Source organism: Gouania willdenowi, chromosome 3, assembly GCF_900634775.1.
Source record: "Gouania willdenowi chromosome 3, fGouWil2.1, whole genome shotgun sequence".
Lineage (NCBI taxonomy): Eukaryota > Metazoa > Chordata > Actinopteri > Blenniiformes > Gobiesocidae > Gouania > Gouania willdenowi.
Genome location: NC_041046.1, coordinates 7,083,077 through 7,103,659, shown reverse-complemented (window position 1 = coordinate 7,103,659; position 20,583 = coordinate 7,083,077). Strand labels below are relative to the sequence as shown.

Sequence of the window (20,583 nt, the reverse complement as noted above, 5' to 3'; positions counted from 1 at the left end):
GACGCTTTACAGGAAGCTGAAGGAAATGAGTTAGTTGAATGCTTGTGTGAACATAAGTTTTTGTTTTTTTTTAACTATGTTTTAATAGAATGTGGTGAGTTTGGGGCAATATAATATCTGTTGAGAAATATACATGGACCGTTCGTACCATTTGTTAAAATATTGCTTTTATTTTTGTAACTCATTTACATGCGTTGTTTTGGCTCTAGGGCTGGTTTTATTTTGGAGGGCCTTAGCGGAAGTGGCTGTGTCTGTGGTGGGAGTGGAAAGTTGTGTGAGTGGAATCAGGAAGTTAAGAATCTGTGTTTGCGCAGCAGCGACTAGAGCCTCCAGTGTGTGTGTGGTGATGTCCTGTGAACCTGTAGCCTTTCGGTGAGCTCTCTCTTTCTCTCTCTCTCACACACACACACACATATATACGATACACACACTTACTTGTGTCCCACTTAGAGCTGCTGTAAAGCAGAGACAACAGACTGTTTTCTTTTTCTTCTTCTTCTACGGGTTTATTTTGGCAGCTTGTACGGACTACCGCCACCTTGTGGAATGTAGCTGTCACAACGCCCGAGTTTCATATTCTTTTTTTTTAATCTGCTCTCTGGGTCTTTTTTAATTTTTTTTTTTTTTTTTTTTTTTGATCGAACATTTTTAAAAATGAAAACTCAATGAGATAATAAACTGAACTTCTAACTTCAGCAGCAAAGGAAAAAAAAAAGAAAAAGGTACAATAAAGGAAAACAAAAGACAAAATATTTCATCAAAGTGTTCTTAGTAGAGCCAGGCCTACGGTTTAAACCTGGTTTAGCTAAGTCGTCCGTGACCATGCTGGATTTTCCCATTCCATCAAACTCTTCTTGCTCCCCAGCTGAGCCGAGCCAGCTGACAGTGTTTATCATAGAAAACAACAGAAGCATGTGATCACACACTGATCATGTGAGTTTTAATTAACACCTGTCAGCATTTAATAAAAGATGATGCAGTAATCACAATTAAATAATATGTTATTTATGAGACTTGTCAGTGTTTGATAAACAGTTTGAAGAACTCAGCACTAAACATTATTCAAATGAACAGCGGGAGCAGCTCAGCGGTGCTGGGTGCGCCGTTGGATGTCACGTCCAACACTGCAGATCCCGCTGGCAGGTGCATTCACTGCGTATACCTCCCAAAAAGCAATAGTATATTTTTGTCATTGGGGAGCCTTAGTGCTCTGCCCTGTGACTGTCCCTGAACCTCTCTGTATCCACAGATTTCTCATTAATAATCTATTATTATTATTATTATTATTATTATTATTATTATTATTATTATTATTATCATCTTATCTTGTTATTTTATTTAGTCTAACTACTGTTTATATTTATGTTTATATATATATATATATATATTTTTTTTTTTTCTATTGTTATTGTTATTATTTATTTAATGTTTACACTATTAGAGAGAGCACAGTTCACCAAGTCAAATTCCTCGTGTGTATAACATACATTACATGGCCATTAAAGTTGATTCTGATTCTGATCAATGAATGGACACATTTATATCATGCAGTCAACAGAGGCGATGGATACACACGTATCCTTATAGACATTATTATTGATGGTTTAAACACATGGAGACTGTGATCATCTTACTAAAAAGTATGGGACACATTAAACACGTAATAAGATCATGATTCTATTGTCATTTGTATCGATTTAAAATCATGTTTAATTATTTACTTTATTTATTGATAAATATCTACAAAAGGAAAAACGAGTCAAAAAGACTTCTGTTATCCTTTTTTTTCATTCATTTTTTCCATTAGACTCATTACATGTTTAATGTGTACCGTATTTTTAATGAGGTATCACAGTTTTTAAACCATCAGTAATAATATATAAGGGTACGTGTGTATCCATCGCCTCCGTTTACCACACGATATAAATGTGTTTATTCATTGATCAGTGATTAATAATGAGAAAGCTGTGGATATACAGAGAGGGAGGGGCTTCAGGGACAGTCACAGGGCAGAGCACTAAGGCTCCCAATGACAAAGATAATTTTAACTGTATATAAATTAATATAATGTATTGTCTTCATTGAGAATATATTTTTTTGGCTCCAGGACTTTAATCCAGGTGAGATGAGGTTAAATGGTTCCTTGTAGAGTAAAGGTTGCAGACCCCTGACCAGGGGAAGAGGGTTAGGAGACCCCATTATAAGAACTGGACCCTCTGAATTTAATTCCATGGGGTGAAGCAATGCAGATGCTAAGTTGGTTATGCTACTGTTAAGTTAATTCAAGTACGGCATTTCTGGTTATGCTGTACACTCTCCCCACCCCCCCTCGAAAAAAAGGTGCGACCAAATTCTGTGCTGGTGCGACCACTGCCACCACTGAGAAAGTTAGTGTAGAGCCCTGTCCAAAGATTCACATCCCTATTGAGTAGCATATATCAGTACTCTTTACACCTCTGGTATTTACAGTGACAGGAGGTGTCATTGTCCTGGAGGTGGAGTAATAATTGGTTTCTGATTTCTTTGTGTTTTAATGCAGGCTGATAACTGGTCCCTGCTCTCCTCTCTTTGCTTATCCTGACCACTGACACCTGCAGAAATGTCTTACTGGTCCGTCGGCCTTCCGTTGGAGTCTGGAGAAACCAGCAGCAACATGGAGCAACAACACAGTGAGTGATCGGACTTGATGGCGCTCATGAATGCTTGGTTTCCTGGTTGCAGGTGTTCAGAGGTAGAAGTGTGAGCAGCGACTAAGTGTTTATTTAGAACAGAGAACTGAAACTGGACTAGTTTGAAAAAGTTTGTCTGTTTCTGTTTTGTTATATGAATAAAATGTGCTGTCTCAGCAAGTTTAAGGACTGAGCTGTTCAATCATTGTAAAGAAAAGATTTATTAGAAATATACAAGTTTTCTTATCTGAAGTAAAAAAAAACAAAACTGATATTGATTCACACCGATCATGGAGGTAAGCTGTATCTGTAGCCTCTGCAGTCTGGACTTTCCTCACTGAACATTCAGGTAATAAATAGATACTGCTAACTTCTTTTTCTCTTAATTTTTCTACGATAATTATATATATACAGTATTCAATTCTTTTTAATCATTCAAATGATTTGTCAGTTATTTTATTTATTTTGTAGCATTAGCATTAGCATCATACAGGCTTCTCCAAAAACATTTTTGGAGAAGTTTGCGTTCTCATCAATTGGTTCTGCATGGAATGTTTTTAGAGGCTTTTTACGGTTTTTTTTAACTCTCCTATTATCCTTAGGGTCAATTTGACCCCATTAAGGACTGTATGCTCCCACGCACGTAGGTAAAAAAAGCCACGCAGCAGCGCTGTTTCTGGCTCTGCGCTATTCTCCCCCTGTACTTAAGTCAGTCGCTGCGCGCCTTCGTCCCAGTTACACACTGTGGGTGGAGCAGCCCTGAAATGTGGGTGTTCCCATTCAAATCTGGCCTTATGCGTATTCTCCTCTCTGCTTGATTTCTTTTCCTCTAACGAGCTTCTGAACCTGGAATATGTGCAGCTAGAAATATGCACTAGAAATATGAACTTAGTTACAATTTAAGCCACACAGACTCATAATACTGCAGAAGAGACTCCCAGAAATAATTTATCCAAAGTAACACTGTAACCCTGTCACTGGCGTGGGAGGGGGGTCTCACACAAGCACGCCAAAGGATTGACCCTCAGCATTACTAATACCGTAATTTCCGTGCTATAAAGTGCACTGTTGTATTGGCTGCATTACAATAATTTATCAATTTTATCAATCAATATTGTTTGTGATTTCCTCTATAAGTTCTTATCACTGTTAGTACGTGTGATCTGTTTTTTTCTAAATCTATGTTCAAATTTGTCAAGTCTATCTGTATAAAATTTTCCTAATATTTTAGAGAATTGAGATAAATTGAAAATATCGGATAGTGGTTTTGCAATTACTTCAGTGACTTGTTTGATTATAATTATGTCCAGCTCATCGCTAACAATCAAGCCGTGTTTTTTATGCTGTTCTAACAATCATCAGCTTGGCGCTTCGGGATGATGCTGTTTGCTGGGGGCGGCACTAGCTGTTCCAGTGGTTGAGGTTGCTGTTGGCCGTCTGGTAGGTCTGTCCTGCTATCTGCAGGCCGGTGGGTGGGTCCGGGGTGCCCTTGGCTAGGGGCTGCTGTTCCACACCTGGTGTGTGCCGTTGAAGTTGCGCAAAACAAGAACACAAAAAAAGTAAACATACACAATGACAAATGACCAAAAAATACAAAAACCCTTCCCCCCCGTATTACGCTGATTATTCTAAATCCTGACATGAATGTTGATAATGTGGCCCTCGGATCAGAAACAATCCCATCCCTGTTCTATGGGGTTATTTATTATAGGCTCAGTATTTGTGATCCATTGAATTTGAACTTTATCAATTGAGAACGTAAATGTATTTGACTTTCAGGAGGAAAAGAATAATTGTAATTTTAATTGGAACAAATGGTCAGTCACCGTAATCATTACTGAGTTGTAATTGAACATGGACAATTAAAGACATAATTGTAATTGAAAAATGTAATTGACCCCAACACTGGTTTCAGATTTTCACTCGCAGTGTATTATTTTATGCATTGAGATTTGATGATGAGTCAGGAATTGTAAACGGGACAACAGGGACTCCCTCCTCCTCCTCCTCCTCCTCCTCCTCATGCTCCTCCCATCCTGCATCCATCCTTAGCCTGTCGGTGAGTAAAGGGAGATCATCCGTGCAGGACGGTAAGATGATGCTTGAGCTCTGAGCAGCTGAAGCACAGCCATGAAAAGCTCAGATTTACATGTGTTGGAGGAAGAGGAAGAGGAAGAGGATTTGCTTCTGTGAAATGAGGTTAGTAAGAGAGAGCATTTGATGGTCTGTTCTGTGATGGGATCTCACTTCACTCATTCACACATACATTGATTATGTAGCTGATTCTAGAAAATACTAAAACAGCAGCTGTTTGAAATGAACTAATGTTTGGGTGTAAATTCACAACAAAATTAACGACCATCTCATCTTACAGAGTCTGTGATAAATAATCATTGAATATAAACTCATTGATTTTACACACCTTACCCATGGGGTCAATCTGACCCCATGGGATAATTACCTCCAGAAAATTATTTTCAGAAAATTATTGACCAAGTTTTGTGTCAGGCGCTTTGTTTATTTGTTGAATACATAAATAACACCTTGATAATGAAACCGTGACATGTTCTACAGTGCCATCATCAGAACAAACTTTTAGATTAGAATGAATTTTCATCCAAATATTCTCAAAATTACTGGACATTAAACATTAAGGACCACAAGAGTGTGAACCCTATTGGTTGTGGTGATGATATGACATACACACACGCACGCACATGTAAGGTCACACATGGGTCACACACAGACAAGTTTTACACAGCTAAAACAGAGGAACACCAATGCGTGTAATATGTATCATCATGATCATTTTATGCTTAATCAATTGTACCCATCAAATCAGGAAAAAAAAGAGTTAACTATTATTTTTTGAATGGGGTCAAATTGACCCCAAGGAAAATAGGAGGGTTAAACTCATCCATTGGTCCTGGGTCATCATTAATAATATATACATTTAGTCACATTAGAGCTCAATGAAACACAACAACAAATACTCCTGGTGCACCAATATTCACATTAAAGATTTAGATAATATAGCAGTTAATATAAACATCAGCTATCTGCGTTAAAGGACTTAAAGTTCCCATGTCATGCTATTTTTCGCCATTTGTTCTAAGAACCCCAAAAACATAGTATTTGAGATTTATTTTTTCCAAACTCATCTGTTTTCCAGAGTTTTAGCCTCTGAAAAGTCACTTTCTGAGCAACTCTACACAAACAGGCTGATTTGCGGCGTACTTATGCATATTCATGAGTGGGCGTGTCTATAGACGGGACACTGACTTCCTCCTCCTCGCACGGTGACGTAAGTAAGTAAGTAAAATTTATTTATATAGCGCTTCTCACAGACCAGGGTCACAAAGTGCTTCACATTTTACAGTTTAAAACAATAACAATAACAGAGTACATATGTCAGTACAGTGCAGTGTCGGTAGAATGCGAGAAATAAAAGGGTACATACAAAGCCTACATTGGGCAGATACAAAAGTGTGGCTAGAAAGCCTCCCTAAAAAGTATGTCTTTAGTTGATTTGAGTCTAGCATGCGCAGAGTGTGTGGAAGTTCATTCCAGAAGCGAGGAGCTACCGCTTTAAACGATTGATCTCCTCGAGTTTTAAAGCGAGTGCGGGGGACCATCAGCAGATTCTGAGAAGAGGACGTCAAGTTCCTATTGGAAACATAGGGCTGGATCAGGCCTTCAATGTATCCACGCGCCTGACCATTGAGAGCCCTGAACGTCAGTACCAGGATTTTAAAATTAATCCTGTATATGACAGGGAGCCAATGTAGAGATTTTAAAATAGGAATAATATGGGCTGTCTTGTGGGTGCGGGTCAGGAGCCGCGCAGCAGAGTTTTGGACTACTTGTATGCGAGCCAAGTCCTTTTTACTAAGGCATGTAAACAGGCTGTTACAGTAGTCTAATCGTGAGGAAACAAACCCATGCACAATCATCTCAAGCTCATGACGAGAGACCATGTGTCTCAGCTTAGAGATGTTTCTCAAATGGAAAAAACACTTCCTAATAAGCTGTTTAGAATGCAGTTCTAGGGACATCCCTTCATCAAAAGTTACTCCAAGGTTCCTCAGACTACCTTTTACAGAGCTACTGTAAGGTAGTACTGAGGGCGCCAAGGTGCTGCTTAATAAGAGGCACAGGTACTGTCCGGAGCAACGACTAGGGAATCTGTTTTACAGGAATTAAGCTGGAGGCTATTTTCACTTAGCCATTGCTTTATTTTGGCCTGGCAGTTTGTGAGAAAAGCCAGTTTCTGAGGTTTCGGAGGACTTGAAAGAGCAGTACAGCTGGAGGTCATCAGCATACAGGTGATAGGAGACCTCACTAAACTGCTGGATCAGCTCGCCAAGAGGGAGTAAATAAATCAGGAACAAAAGCGGCCCAAGGACCGAACCCTGGGGTACATCCCACTTTAAGTCTGCAGTTTCTGACATCATATTGTTAGAGGACACAGAGAACGTTGTACCAGTCAGGTAAGATCTGAACCACTCTAACACAGGGCCTGACATGCTGACCACATCCTGCAGTCGCTTAAACAAGATTCCGTGATCTACCTTGTCGACGTTGGGCCAGAGGACGGCCCGCCCTCCTCCCACACACTCCATAGCTGAGCTCATGCTGCTTTATAAACATGGGACAGAGCGTGGGGGTGGGACGTTCGCCGGTACATACATAGACTGTAGAAAATACATATATAGCGCTCGGAGTGTGACGATATCTAGATACGCCGATATGTCGTGATATATTTTCTCAAGATCGATTAGCGATATGCTCTTGCTAAGTATCGATTTTTTTTTTTTTTTGTAAAAAACCTTTTCTGCTTTTTCCCAAAAATGTGCAGGTTGGTCTTCACAGAAATGTTGTCACTGTTTGTTGAAGGAGCCAATATATTGTTTACTGGAATATTGCACTATACTGGTGTTACAGAAAGCACTATTGAAGATAGTTATTTGTTTACATTGGTTTGTTGACACTTATTTACAGAAATGTTGCACTAAAATAGTGTCACTGTTCATAGGACACTTTTTCAGTTTATTGTCTTTCAGAGATATAAAATACAAATTGTATTTTTTCACATAACCTTTTTTTTTCTTGGTATGTCATAGATTTTCGTAGATTGATTTCTGACCAATATATCGATAATCTCAGTATCGTTATCGTGAGCTTTGTATCGCGAGGTACCCAGAGGTTCCTACCCCTACATAGCACTGCGCAATGGACGGTGAAATGCTCACCTTCGTGGGCATGTCTGTTTACATGTCATTCACGGCAGAGAGCTTCCTGGAGGTGTGGCTTCTCCAGCTCAGTGTCGCTTTAAATTCGGCATCAAAGTGGGAATGCGTCATTAAATTGGAGCGTGGTGTTGTGAAGTAACTAAGGAGCAAATCACCCTCTAACTAACGATTGAGGGATCAATGAAAAAAAAACACTAGGCTTGTGTATGAAGCCCTAATAGCACTTTATGATGTTTAAAACACAGAAAAGTTGATTTAGCTTAACATGGGCCCTTTAATAAGTTATACTGCATCAAGTTGCAGTAAAAAAAATGTTTTTATCTTTAATGAAGCCTGTCCCTCCAGGCTTCTCCGCACGTCGTGAATCATTTCTTGTGTTCCCTGCTTTATTCCCATATCCAAATAATGATCTTTATAATACGGATCAAGTACAGTCACGATAAAGTGCAGAGGATCTGATCATATCTCAGTGAAGCACAGGCTGACAGACTCTATTTAGTTAGTTTTAATTTGAACTTGTTTTCTTACTGTTTTATGTTAAACTGCTTGGAGAATGTCGTTCACTAGATTAGACATGTCTGTAACACTTAGAAATATGACTTAAATATAAATATGACTTGCAAACCAGAAAACATCTTTTTACTTCCATGACCTAATAGAAATACACAGTAATGCAAATATATATAAGTCTCATAATTCATTCATCTGCAGCGTTTTTTTGCCTTCTTTAACTGTTTGATTATGCTTCCATATTTGTCTACGTCTGTATGACATCTGACATCATTCAACAGAGCTTTCTCTGCATTGAGTTTTCTCATTTGTGTTTTGTGTTTCTGGAAATGTAGCCTCTTCTAGTTGTCCTTGTTTTGCTGCAGGAAGATAATGCTTCATTTTTGCTTCCGTAACCTCAGAATGTTCTCAGGTTCAAGATATTTCTTGCAATGGTTTTTAATTGGGCCCCATTGGGTGAATGGATGTGGTGAAGGAGGATATGTGTTTCTGATGGATAGAACTTTCTGTAGACAGAAGCTGAAAGAAGTGGTTTAAGGACACGTTTGGATGGGGAAGATATTGTTTGTCTCTTTTCACTGTCTTCTTTCTGCCTTTGCATACTGCTTGCACAACACTTTGTTTGACTGGTATTGATGGATGCTGGGAGCTCTGTGGGTCTAATGGTTTCACTCCCTCAGGCTTTCTCAAGTTCCCTCGGTTTCTGAATTAGACTTTGACTTTTTTCTCATTCATGAAAAGCCCAGTCGGCTTCATAAAGGTACATCAACACAGACAGTTGAAAATGTTCACCAACAGGCAGAAGATGCATTCAGTTACCCTTTAAACTGGCTGTGGTGGTCTGTTTGTTTAATTCTGGGGTCATTATTTATTTACATATATATTTTTATTTATTTAATAGGGGTGGGGCAATGCATTGAGTTTACAATATATATTATTAACCATAACGGGATTTTAATTTGACTTTAACCCTGGAAATACATACCTATTTTATGTATAACCTTTTTAAGTCAATAGGAGGATAAAAAATATTTAAAACTACAAGCAGTGATGATGGGCCCTCCCACCTACCACGCCCGTCAGGGCACGAGGCCACTCCTTTCTATCAGCCACGTTCAAAGTCAAACTTCATTCCGTACGGCACAAGGTCTGGTTGCAGAGTTGGGCGTCTGTCTCTCTTGAACGTCTGTGTGGTGCTTGTGAAAATGATTGTTTCATAAAATATCTTTAAGCTCTAGAACAGGGGTTTTCAAAGTGTGGCGCATGCCTCGGCTGGTAGTTGCCAGACTTGCGAGAAAAAAAAAAAACCCGAAGAAATTGTGGTAATCTAAAACAATAGAAATTAATCTAAATACTGTTTCATTCCACTTATTTAGAAAATGAAATTCTTTAAATTGTGTGTTAATACTCATTCATTCCATCTTATGCTCTCAAGTTATTTTTTCACAGAATTCTAAGCAAAATATTGTAGTCGGACAAAGGGGGCACTTGGATTCAAAAGTTAGAGAACGGGGGGTACTTGAGCCAGAAATGTTTGAGAACCAGTGGTGTAAATGGTGTGTATGTGGTGTGGTGGGTGTGTTACTGGGGTCAGAGGTCATGACTGTGTTTTTGTGGACAGCACCTGTTAAAGGAATGTGTTGATGGAATGCCTCTGAATGGCAAGGGTCCAGTGTGGGAGATGAGGCCACATCTTAACCACATCACCCGCATCCACCATTAATGGTGGTGGATTGTGTTTGAATGTAATGTTGTGTGTTCGATTATATAACTGATTTTTTTAGTTCCTATTTTTAGGTCCAGGGCTTTGTTTCTAGTGGTTAGATTTAAGCTTTTATACGATATACGCTTTAGTAAATAAGTAGGTTTTGAGTTTAGCCTTAAAGGTAGAGAGAGTAGCAGCCTCCCGTACTAAGACTGGGAGCTGGTTCTCAAGACGAGGGGCCTGGTAGCTGAACACTCTGCCTCCTGTTGTACTTCTAGACACGTTTGGAACTTCCATCAGGCCCCCACAATTTTACTGGTTCCCTCGATGACACGTGACGTTTTAATATCTTGATATGTTGTTGTACGATACTGTATATCGTCCCACTTTTAGTATTTAAGATGCACTCAGAACCTTTATTGTTAAACAAATAATGCTTCATCATCCTGTTTCATGATGCCTTTTTTTACTGCTCAAATCAAATATGACATGGAATATTGAACTACATGTGTATTTATTGGATTCAGTGTGTTTCAAATCTTTCCATTTATTTTTTTGATCCAGCGCAGCAGCAACTTTCAGTTCCTAAATTCCCTGAATGTAAAACTGCTTTCTCTGTCCACTTTTTAAAAATGATATGTTAATACTATTGTTGTCTGTTACTCGTTTTAAAGTTAAGACTTCCCTAATTTTGTGTTTCATTAACATGTTGTTCTGGTACTTAAGATAAACAAAGCTAAGCTAAGCTAATCTATCCCAATGCACAGCCTTTGCCAGATTTGTGTGAGCAGGGACTTGAATCACATTTTTGTTATTACACACATTATTAAAATGATGAGTTATTGAGGTAATGATGCATTGATGTGTTGAGCTCCAATTTTTTACATTTTATTAAAAAAAAAACCCCACATTATTTAATGTAACTATCAATGCAATGAAACCTTAACTCACAGTTGGACACCCTTTTACTTTGGATTTGAACGTGCCATGTTAATCCTTATCTCACTTTTCATAATAAACATTTTAAACCCATTATCACATTAAGTGCTGCACACCTACCAGCAGCATTACTTGTTTGCTATGTGCACTAATCCAGTTTGCTGCGTGCCATGAGAGGATTCCCTAATAAGATGACCTAAATCTGAGTGAATGCAAACAAGGCAACAGTGAATGTTTTCAAACTGCAGCTATTGCCACAATATGTTTAGCTGCAGTGCTGTTCATGCTATTCGTTAGCAGAATGCTTCTTCACACTTCTCATCTGACACTTTTCCCTCTTCGTCCTCTCTGCTCTCGTAGGTTCTGAGGAGGAAATGGGGGCCAAATTCTCGTTGGTGGTTGCTCCTTCTCCCACTTTGGAGAACATCCAGGAGGCTTATGTGAAGGGGGAGCAGGAGGCTGCAAGGGAGCTGATCCACCAAGCCTGCAGCTGGGAGAGCGGCTCAGGGACGCCGCACATCGACGGGGTGAGTCTGAGGTTACAGTGCAACAACAGTCCATCATCAGCAAAATGGTCCATGGTCTAAACCTAGATCAGGTTCCCTACAATAATAGATAATGAATCATCAAAAACAGTCCCTGACCAGCGAGCACTACTTCATGTAACCGGAGGGTCTTGGGCCATCATTGTGGGACGTTGAGCAAGTCCCTTAACCTTAACTGGCCAACAAGCAGGGTTGGGGTCAATTACATTTTTCAATTACAATTACATCTTCAATTATCGATGTTCAATTGCAACTCAATTTTGATTAAGGTGACCTTCATTTTTTCCAATTACAATTAAAGTTACAATTATTATTTAGCCATGACAGTCAACTACATCTATTTTCTCAATTACAATTAATACTGAATACTAAACTTTTAAAATAAAAATTCTTCCTCTTTTGTTAGCTTTCTGTTAGCATCTCTTATGATAACTGTAAATTAGCTGTAAAATACACTAAAAAATATTATTTATCATGTAATTTCTTTTCTGTCTACCTTGTTAGACTTCATATTCAATGAAAATATAGGTTTTAATATTTTTGGTGTGTGCCTCAGTATACTCCTAGATTTAAATGTATTCATTTTTAGTGGGAAAACTTGATATGAAACATATTTTAATGGTTGTTAACTACATATGTGTAGAACTGTTACATGGTTCCCCAGTTTAGCGTTAAATTATGATTGACAATTTTTATAGAATTTTCATGGCAATTACAATTACAAAGTCAATTATCTAAACATATTTAAAATGTATTTACAATTACAACAAAAACAGATTTTTAGAATTACAGTTATAAACAGACCGTTGCGACTGTGGACATTCTCCCGCTCTCTTTTGTGGTTTTCCTCTGAATACCCTGATGTTTCCTATTAATACACATGAGGAACATTGGTCATAGTAGCTCAGATGTACTGATGGGTGCTACAGCACAGGATGGACACCAGTGTCAGCTGCTCAGAACTGACTAGAACCAGTGGATCTAAGTAGACTTTTCTGTTTGGACAAACCTGGTTGGAGGTGGTCTTCTTCACAGAGTTGCAGCCAAAAATGAAAACACATAACGTAGAAATAACACAAGCCTTTATAATGTATCCGGTCATTGGATCGATAGTTTAAAGATGCTCTGGACTAATGAGGGAACTTTTTCTAAAGGGCTGGTCAATAATGAGTGTTTAGGCTGCAGTGAATCGTCGTACATGTTTTCTTCCTTTGGTTACTTATAAAATCAATAAAAACAGCTGCAGCAGAACTTTGAAGTCTATTTTAAGGCTGACTGGAAGCCTATGTAAAGACTTGGAAACTGGAAGAATGTGCTCTGACCTCTTTGTTCTGAACCAGCTGTAGATGTTTGATGAAGACCATTACAATAGTCCAGTCTGCTGGAGATAAAAGCATGGAGCAGCTTCTCCTGATCTTTCTGAGTCATGAAACCCGTCACTCTGGAGATGTTCTTTATGTGGTAGAAGATGTTTTTGTGATAGATTTGATCTGACTGCTGAATGTCAGATCTGAGTCAATCAGAACACCAAGGTTTGGGACTTGGTCTTTAGCTTTTGAAGATGGAGACTAAAGGTCCTCCCTGACAGCAGTCCTCTTTTCCCTGTAACCAAAGACAATCACCTCCATCAACCTTACAGGGTTCTCACCACTGCTGTTGAGCGTAGGGGCCCCTGACATTGTAACTTTACTCTAATGTTTATAATGTCTAATCTCACCAAACTTGCTGCAGTTGATGTCCATACGTTAGTTCAATTAGTTTTACAGCATTCCCTACGGAGAATTGGCTTTATATATTAATTCTTTTGGGGGCGGACTACAGATTTCTATATTTATAACATGATTTGTTGTGACTCAGTATCATATATTTCTAACATTTGATATCATCTGTTACCACTATGGGTCCTACTTCAATCTGAAAAAAAAACAATATCCATGTAGGTTATGTAGAAAATTAGAAAACCATTATTTGTTAGAGGTATGTGGTTTTCAGAGAAAATTGGCTGGGGCTTAAGAGGTTAATCGCTTCATAGGAGATTCAGGTGGTCCTTAAATTTATTTTGTAGTTTAAAGAGGAACACGATCTCCTGTCAGTGATTCTTTGGCCATCATCGCCTTTATCACTATCATGCAGTTAGAAGATACAGAAGATCAGTGGACTTTTCTCTGAGCTGCTATAGTCATATATTCTTTCTGCTTTGAGGTTCAGGACTTCACTCACTGTGTGTTGTTTTAAGGTACGTCTCCTGTGTGTGGCCGCTCAGCACGATGACGTTCAGAGTGTGCGTTACATCCTCAACGAAGCTCATGTCAAACTTCCTCATGAGCCTTCAAACAGCAACCCAGCTATCGTGGCAGCTTACTACGGCCAGAGCGCCGTGGCCAAAGAGCTGCTGGATTCTATACATGGTAGGAAACAAACAAACTACTGTATACTTACATAATAAAATGTTAACCCTCACAGCATCTTTGTGACCAAAAGTAACATTTTGGGTGTTTTCATTTCTTTGCCTCTCAATATTCCGGTCATTTTTAAGGCTAGTTGCATGAAATTTGGCCACTATTGTTTTTTCATTTTTGTTTGCTTAATTCCAAAAGTCATGTGTATTGGAAGTGAATAGAAAAGGAGATACATTATGCATCATACTGACACTTGGTAACCTCATGATCAAATTTGCCCCATTAACTCCCATTGTAACCACATATTTTTCATATACTGTAATCATGACATATCATAATAAGTTTTTAATTAATACCTAATAGATCAAAGCCTCTACCTTCAAAATAAAAGGAAAACAGGTTTTAGGTGTAATGACCTCCTACCAACCAAAGACCATTGCATAAAGATTTAGGGAAATTTCAGTGAAGGTCTGGATTTATTATCTTGCAAAATATACAAGGTGTACAAGTGTATTTTTTTCTTTAAAACTTACCTTGTCTGGTCTATTTATGCATGGTGGGTGAGTCAGGAGTCTGGATGGGAGAATATGCGTTATGCTGCGTTCATAGCGGACGCGACGCACTTTTTATATAGTTTCCATCTGCTTAAATGTCCTGTACGACATACCAAAGATAAACACTAAACAAATATCTGGTCCGTGACAGGTCCATGTCTGAGGAGGGACTTGTTAAACTGGATGTTGGCCACATCGTGCCAGCGAGGTCATTTGAATGTGGTTCGTCTGCTGGTCTGTAACTACAACGCTGACGTCAAGGACTGTTCCATCCACACGGATGAGTTCGCCGTCATCTCTGGGATGCCGCTCTACGCTGCTGCTCAAGCCGGTAAGTCCTCCTCTGTGGTCGCCACAGCGTAGAGCAGTGGTTCTCAACCTCACGGATTTCTGGTGACCCCAGATACATTAGTTTTTGATCATGTTTGTTATACATGATTAGTGACAATTTGCACCAGCTCAGATATTCTTATATTATTGACAAATGTTCATTATTTCTAAAATAATTAATATTTGAGAAAGTAAAAGTATAGATTGCATATGTTTGAGATTGTGTGGTAAAGAACAATAATTAAATAATGATAATAATTTAATAAATAGAAAATATATGAATATATTATTGTAGTCAGTATGTTTTTTTTTTTATCAATTATCAGACATTTCAGGCTCATTGCATTTCCAGGCGACCCCGCATGGGGTCATGACCACAAGGTTGAAAAACACTGGCATAGAGTGTCAACTGAATGTGTATAGTAGTTCTAATACAACAGTTCTGTGTAGAAGTGATGTGATGCAGTTCCAGATATGATGTTTTTTATACTTTTAATAACAATAACAATGTTTTGCACAATGCACTGATGGTTTATTCAGTCCTAAAGATCCACTGAACAACAGTGTCTCCTTTATTCAGCACAATGCAATGTGAAGACAACAACGTGTACAACAATTAAATCAAGATTGTCTTTTAAACCCAAGCACTGATCTGGTTCTTTATCTTTCTCAGAATTTTGTTGAAATGATGATGTAAAATTTACTGGAAGAAGAAAGGCTTCTCAGAAGAATTCATCACTTCCACATTGTTACACTGACAGCTTGAATCACACATTGGCAGCTAGCGGCCAATATAACTTTGTGTGGCAGCTAAAGTACATGCTCAAAGGCACTCCAAAAACACACAAAATAGCAACGTAAATATAAAAAGATCACTCCAAAATCACATAAAAGAAATTGTAAAAACACACGACAACAAAAATACACACAAAGACTGTTAGAACACACAATAACAACAAAAATACACACAAAGACTGTTAGGACACAAAACAACAAAAATACACAAAAACAGCAACAACAAAAAAATACATAGAAAACGCAGAAGGAAAGGAAAATACTCAAAAGAACAACGAAAATAAAAAATTTGTCCAAAAACACACAAACAAAAAAATAAAAAACAGACTAAGCCTTTTCTTCTTGGCTGTATTAATGCTCATTATTGTAAACGCTGGCATGAATACTGATAACGTGGCCCTCAGATCAAACTGTCACACTTAAACAGTTGCTTATCTTTGGTTTGAATAAACGTTTCGAAACACAAAAGTAATTGAAATTCTCCCGTGAAGGTGTGAAAACATTTTAATGACGTAAAATTTGAGGCCAAGACAATCATTCCAGAACATTCCTATAGTCTACCATAGACTTTATTCTGTACGAGTGGAGAAAAACATTAAATAATTCATAATAACATCTGGAAGTGACGGGGGTAAATCACCTGTTATGGTCACTTGTGTGTGTTGTGTTGCAGGTAATGAGGAGATAGCTTCCTTCCTGATGCAAAATGGAGCTGGATTTTCCTCCTACACGCTGGTGGACCATCCAGCCTTCAGCAAACATCTGCTCAGGCTCAAAGTCCAGGAAACATCTGATGTGGACAGAGACGAGGTCTCTGTTGTTCAACCTTTGAAGGGCTTCAATAGTTGGACCGAAGCTCATAGTCGCTTTGTGATACATTTCCTTAGTGTAGCCGCACACACTGGTTACTTATCACTTATCTTTAGACTTATCCCACCAAGTCTGAAAAGCTACTTTTACCAGTTTAATAGTTACTCTTCAAAGTTCATTAAGTTGGCATGAAAAGACCTAGGATACCACTTCATTATTCTATTGTCTTATTACAAATTATACATTGGTTTTTAGGCATATTTTTGTATTAGTGACAGAATTAATCAATGCATTTATAACTCAATCAATGGACGTAAGAAATTAGATGTTTACTAGCACTTGAAAGTGTAACAATATGAAGATAGGGGAAAAATATGTTGTAAATAAATAAATAAGTCTTGACGTTAACATACTTCAAAATGAAAAGAAAAAAAGTCAGCACTACTGCGTGGTTAGCTCCCAATTTTAATTTAACTTACACCAAAATGTTGGCCTTTTTGATCCAGCACACTGCTTTCAAAGGCATGTGTGTGTTTTTTTTATTGTGCATTTAACATATTTCAAAATGCCATAGTTACCCTCAGAATGGGAATATCAACACCAAACTGGAAGCTTAGATTCTATTCTTTCCACTTGATACTTGCTGGAAATCTTTAGAAATTATCATGAACCACCAAAAAAACATCACTTAAACCAGTAAAACTCTTCACATATTACATATTGAGAATTATGATCTTGATTTGGTTTTGAATAACCTTTCTTTTGGTCTATCAAATGTCAAATTATGTCAAACATTGTGTATTCTATGACTTGAAATTTTTGACATGAATTTTACAAACTTTGCAATTGAAAATTTGTTTTTTTAGGTCAACAAAAAAATGGTCGGTTTTATATAGAGCATCCCAAGTCTTTTACTGGTACCAGTTGATTTCATACTTTAGAGATCCAAGGCTTTAGAGTTCTGGGGGGGGGACCTCCACTCCCCAATCTGAAAAGTTCAGATTTTTCAACTTTGAGCGACTAGGTTGCACAGGACCTTTTGAAGTCTTGTCATTTACATTGATTTTGAATGTAATCTCAGTCACTTCAGTTGCGTTCGGTGTGAATGCACTTTTAGTGTGTGCCACCCCATGGAAAACAGGGGCTGGGAAGGGGGGGGTCTATGCAAATCCAGGGACACACACCCCAAAACAGAGCGCTATCACAGAATTTGTTTTTACAGGGTTTTAAACCTCTTCTGATGCTTAATTCATGTTATGTTTTGACCAAACACCAGCACAGATATGTCATTAGACCACAGGGAACGGTTTTAAAAGCTAGAAATATTGTATAATATCTCCCCTTTAACTGATTTCAATGACATTTACAAGTGTGAAGAAAACTCAATATTGCATGATTTCCAGACAGACAAAACAATGGCAAAGTCCGTCTCTTTTGTAAATGAATCATATCAGTCCGCCGTCATTCGCAGTGTGTTATGCATGTTGGGTCTACTTTAGGCGTGGTGGGCGTGTCAGGAGTGTGGATGGGAGAGTATGCGTAAGAAAAAAATGTGTGTAACTCCACCTGTGTAAAAAATGCTTGATTTTGATTACAATCAATGTTTTTCAGTGGTCTCTTTTCTCGTGTGTGTGTGTTTGTATGTGCGCGTGTGCGTGTGTGGACAGGCGGTCAGCTTGTGTTGGAGTGGCCTGCAGCTGCCGTGGCTGGACCTGGACTGGTTCATAGACATCTCCTCACGTGTCGTTGACCTGGATCTGTCCTCCAACAGCCTGGTTGCTCTGCCCTCGGTGGTGCCCTGGGGTCTCATCCACCTGAAGACCCTGAATCTGTCCCACAATGAGCTGAGGGACCTGCCTTCAGTCCCCAGCTCTCAGGAGGTCATCTGCACCAGGTACACAGGGTCAGAAATACAAACATCATTATTTAATATACATTCTCTATTCGTTCAAGCTTTTTTTACACTCTTTGTTCAGATTACAACAGATTAATCTGTCACACAACCAGCTCATCAGTTTACCTTCTGCACTTCTTCATTTGACCAACATTAAGAAGATCAGTGCCTCCAAGAACCAACTCAAAGTCCTGTTTGACATCCCCACAGGTTTCTTACACCACTTTACTTTACACTATTAAAAACCTTTCCTAATTATGGAGATGACTCTTCAGTGTATGCACTATTAAATTAGAATGATGAACTTTGTCCTATATTACTGACTTATTGTTTAATTGTGTATTGGGATCCCCATTAGCTTCCACCATAGTGGTTGCTAGTCTTCCTGGGGTCCGTAATTAAAAGCAAAAATACCTGTATATTTACAATAAATATACAATAGCAAAAACAGAATAAAATACAGTTACATACAATTACAAATACAATAAGAAAAATGGCAACAGAACAATGCATGTCTCAATCTCACATGTGTAACAGGGTTTTTAGTGTTTTTTTACATACATGCAAATTTGTTTAGTTTCTCACTTTTTAGGCAGTTTTTTTCATAGTTGAGATGATGTAAATAGGACAGATTTTTATAGTAAATTAGTTCATGGTCGATTAATGACTAAATCATAACTAGAAGCACGCCTTGTATAATGTGAGTGTGTTTGGTTTACATACACGTATCTAATATTTTCAAACAATGAAGCTGGTTTACTGGTCAAGCTATTCAAACTGTTGGTAACCAAACTAATACTGACCACATGTAACATTTTAAAGGGTGCCCGTTGTGTGTTTCAGTTTCAGTATCATATATGAGCGATGGGTTATTTTAAAAGTCCATTTAGAGCAGCCAGGAGTTAATGAAATCTGGTGATTCCAATGGTTGAAGTTTGCATTTACTTGTAAACTTCAGCCACCTTTTGTTGTCCACCATCAGCCACTGAAGCTGACAGTTTTATTTTTGTTGTAGTTTTTTTTTCACTTAGTCTCCACATGCTGTCAAAGGTCAACACTACAATCTTTTAAAGACAGCAATGCATCTTTTGTTATTGCAATTACTGTAAAAAAAATGAATTCATTTTATTGCATAATTATGACCATCACCAGCCCTCCCTGAAGAAGGTAAGAAACACTTTATTAAAGGTAGGATATAGGGCAGTGTGAGGGGGAAGGGAAGAGGGAAGATGGAGTCAGGGTAGGACAATGGAAGCGGTAAGGAAGAGTTGACTGTTTTAAGGTGAGAGTGAAATGTGATGTTATAGTTGTGCATATTGGGGTCTATTCTCCCATTCATGTGAATCAGAAAAGCCGTGCAGTGGTGCTGTTTCTTGCTGTGCGCTATTCTCCCCCTGTACTTAAATCAGACGCTTTGTGAAATGTAGGCGTTCCTATTCAAATCTGGCCTCACGCATATTCTCCAGTCTGCTTAAGTTCTTTTCCTCTTACGCACTTCTGAACCTGGAATAAATGCAGCGCCCCAATAAGGTGAAACATTATATGACATTAGAAATATGGACTCAGTTACAGTTTAAGCCTCACAGACTCATAATATTGCATAAAAGACTCCCAGAATGAATCTATCCAAACTGATGCTGTCACGGGGTTCATTATGTTCACATTGAACAGTTCTAGACGGGACAAAATGTGTTACATTTTATTACATTTTATCCACGTTGTGGAGCTGATAGCTGTGGACACCCGAGTTGCGCCTCGGCTGTTGCTGCTGCTGCTCGATAAATGAAACTCTGACAGACGTCAGACTTCTGTCCACGTTGGTCATAGTGATGACCAACTATTTTCACTATGTCCAACGTAAGGCCACAGTTTGATCCACTACAAAGTAAATAATAAGTGAAGCGGTCATATGTGGAGGTTGGTCAAATGCAAAAGAGAGGATGGACCAGAAACTGTTCTCACTCATAATTAAATGATGCTCAGCTTCAGTTCTGACTCTTTCACATCAGCTCCACAAGATATTAAACAATTAATATTCAAAACTGTGTATTATGTAAGAAGCCAATGGTTGTGTTTCACTGCAAACACCTCTGGATTAAAGCAGGACGCTCTGCGGGATTATTTCCTCAAACCTGCAGCGCCTCACACTAGGTCACGTTTAGAGCTACAGTATAGGTACCG

General features: G+C 38.5%; 1 protein-coding gene across 3 annotated transcripts in view; it reads left to right on the top strand.

Annotated features, from left to right (window-relative positions):
• Window positions 1-256: 256 nt before the first annotated feature.
• The window catches only part of lrrk1 (leucine-rich repeat kinase 1), an 87,864-nt gene continuing 67,537 nt past the window's right edge, over window positions 257-20,583 (top strand). For 2 of the 3 annotated variants that reach the window (XM_028477265.1, XM_028477264.1), the window contains exons 1-8: window positions 257-372; window positions 2,540-2,669; window positions 11,436-11,602; window positions 13,857-14,028; window positions 14,725-14,904; window positions 16,372-16,508; window positions 18,176-18,402; window positions 18,485-18,612. In XM_028477265.1, the coding sequence (XP_028333066.1) occupies window positions 2,600-2,669; window positions 11,436-11,602; window positions 13,857-14,028; window positions 14,725-14,904; window positions 16,372-16,508; window positions 18,176-18,402; window positions 18,485-18,612 (1,081 nt within the window). In that variant the 5' untranslated portion in view covers window positions 257-372; window positions 2,540-2,599. Of the gene's footprint in view, window positions 373-2,539; window positions 2,670-4,745; window positions 4,869-11,435; window positions 11,603-13,856; window positions 14,029-14,724; window positions 14,905-16,371; window positions 16,509-18,175; window positions 18,403-18,484; window positions 18,613-20,583 lie in introns of those variants that run through there. The other variant, XM_028477266.1, reaches the window with a different exon arrangement.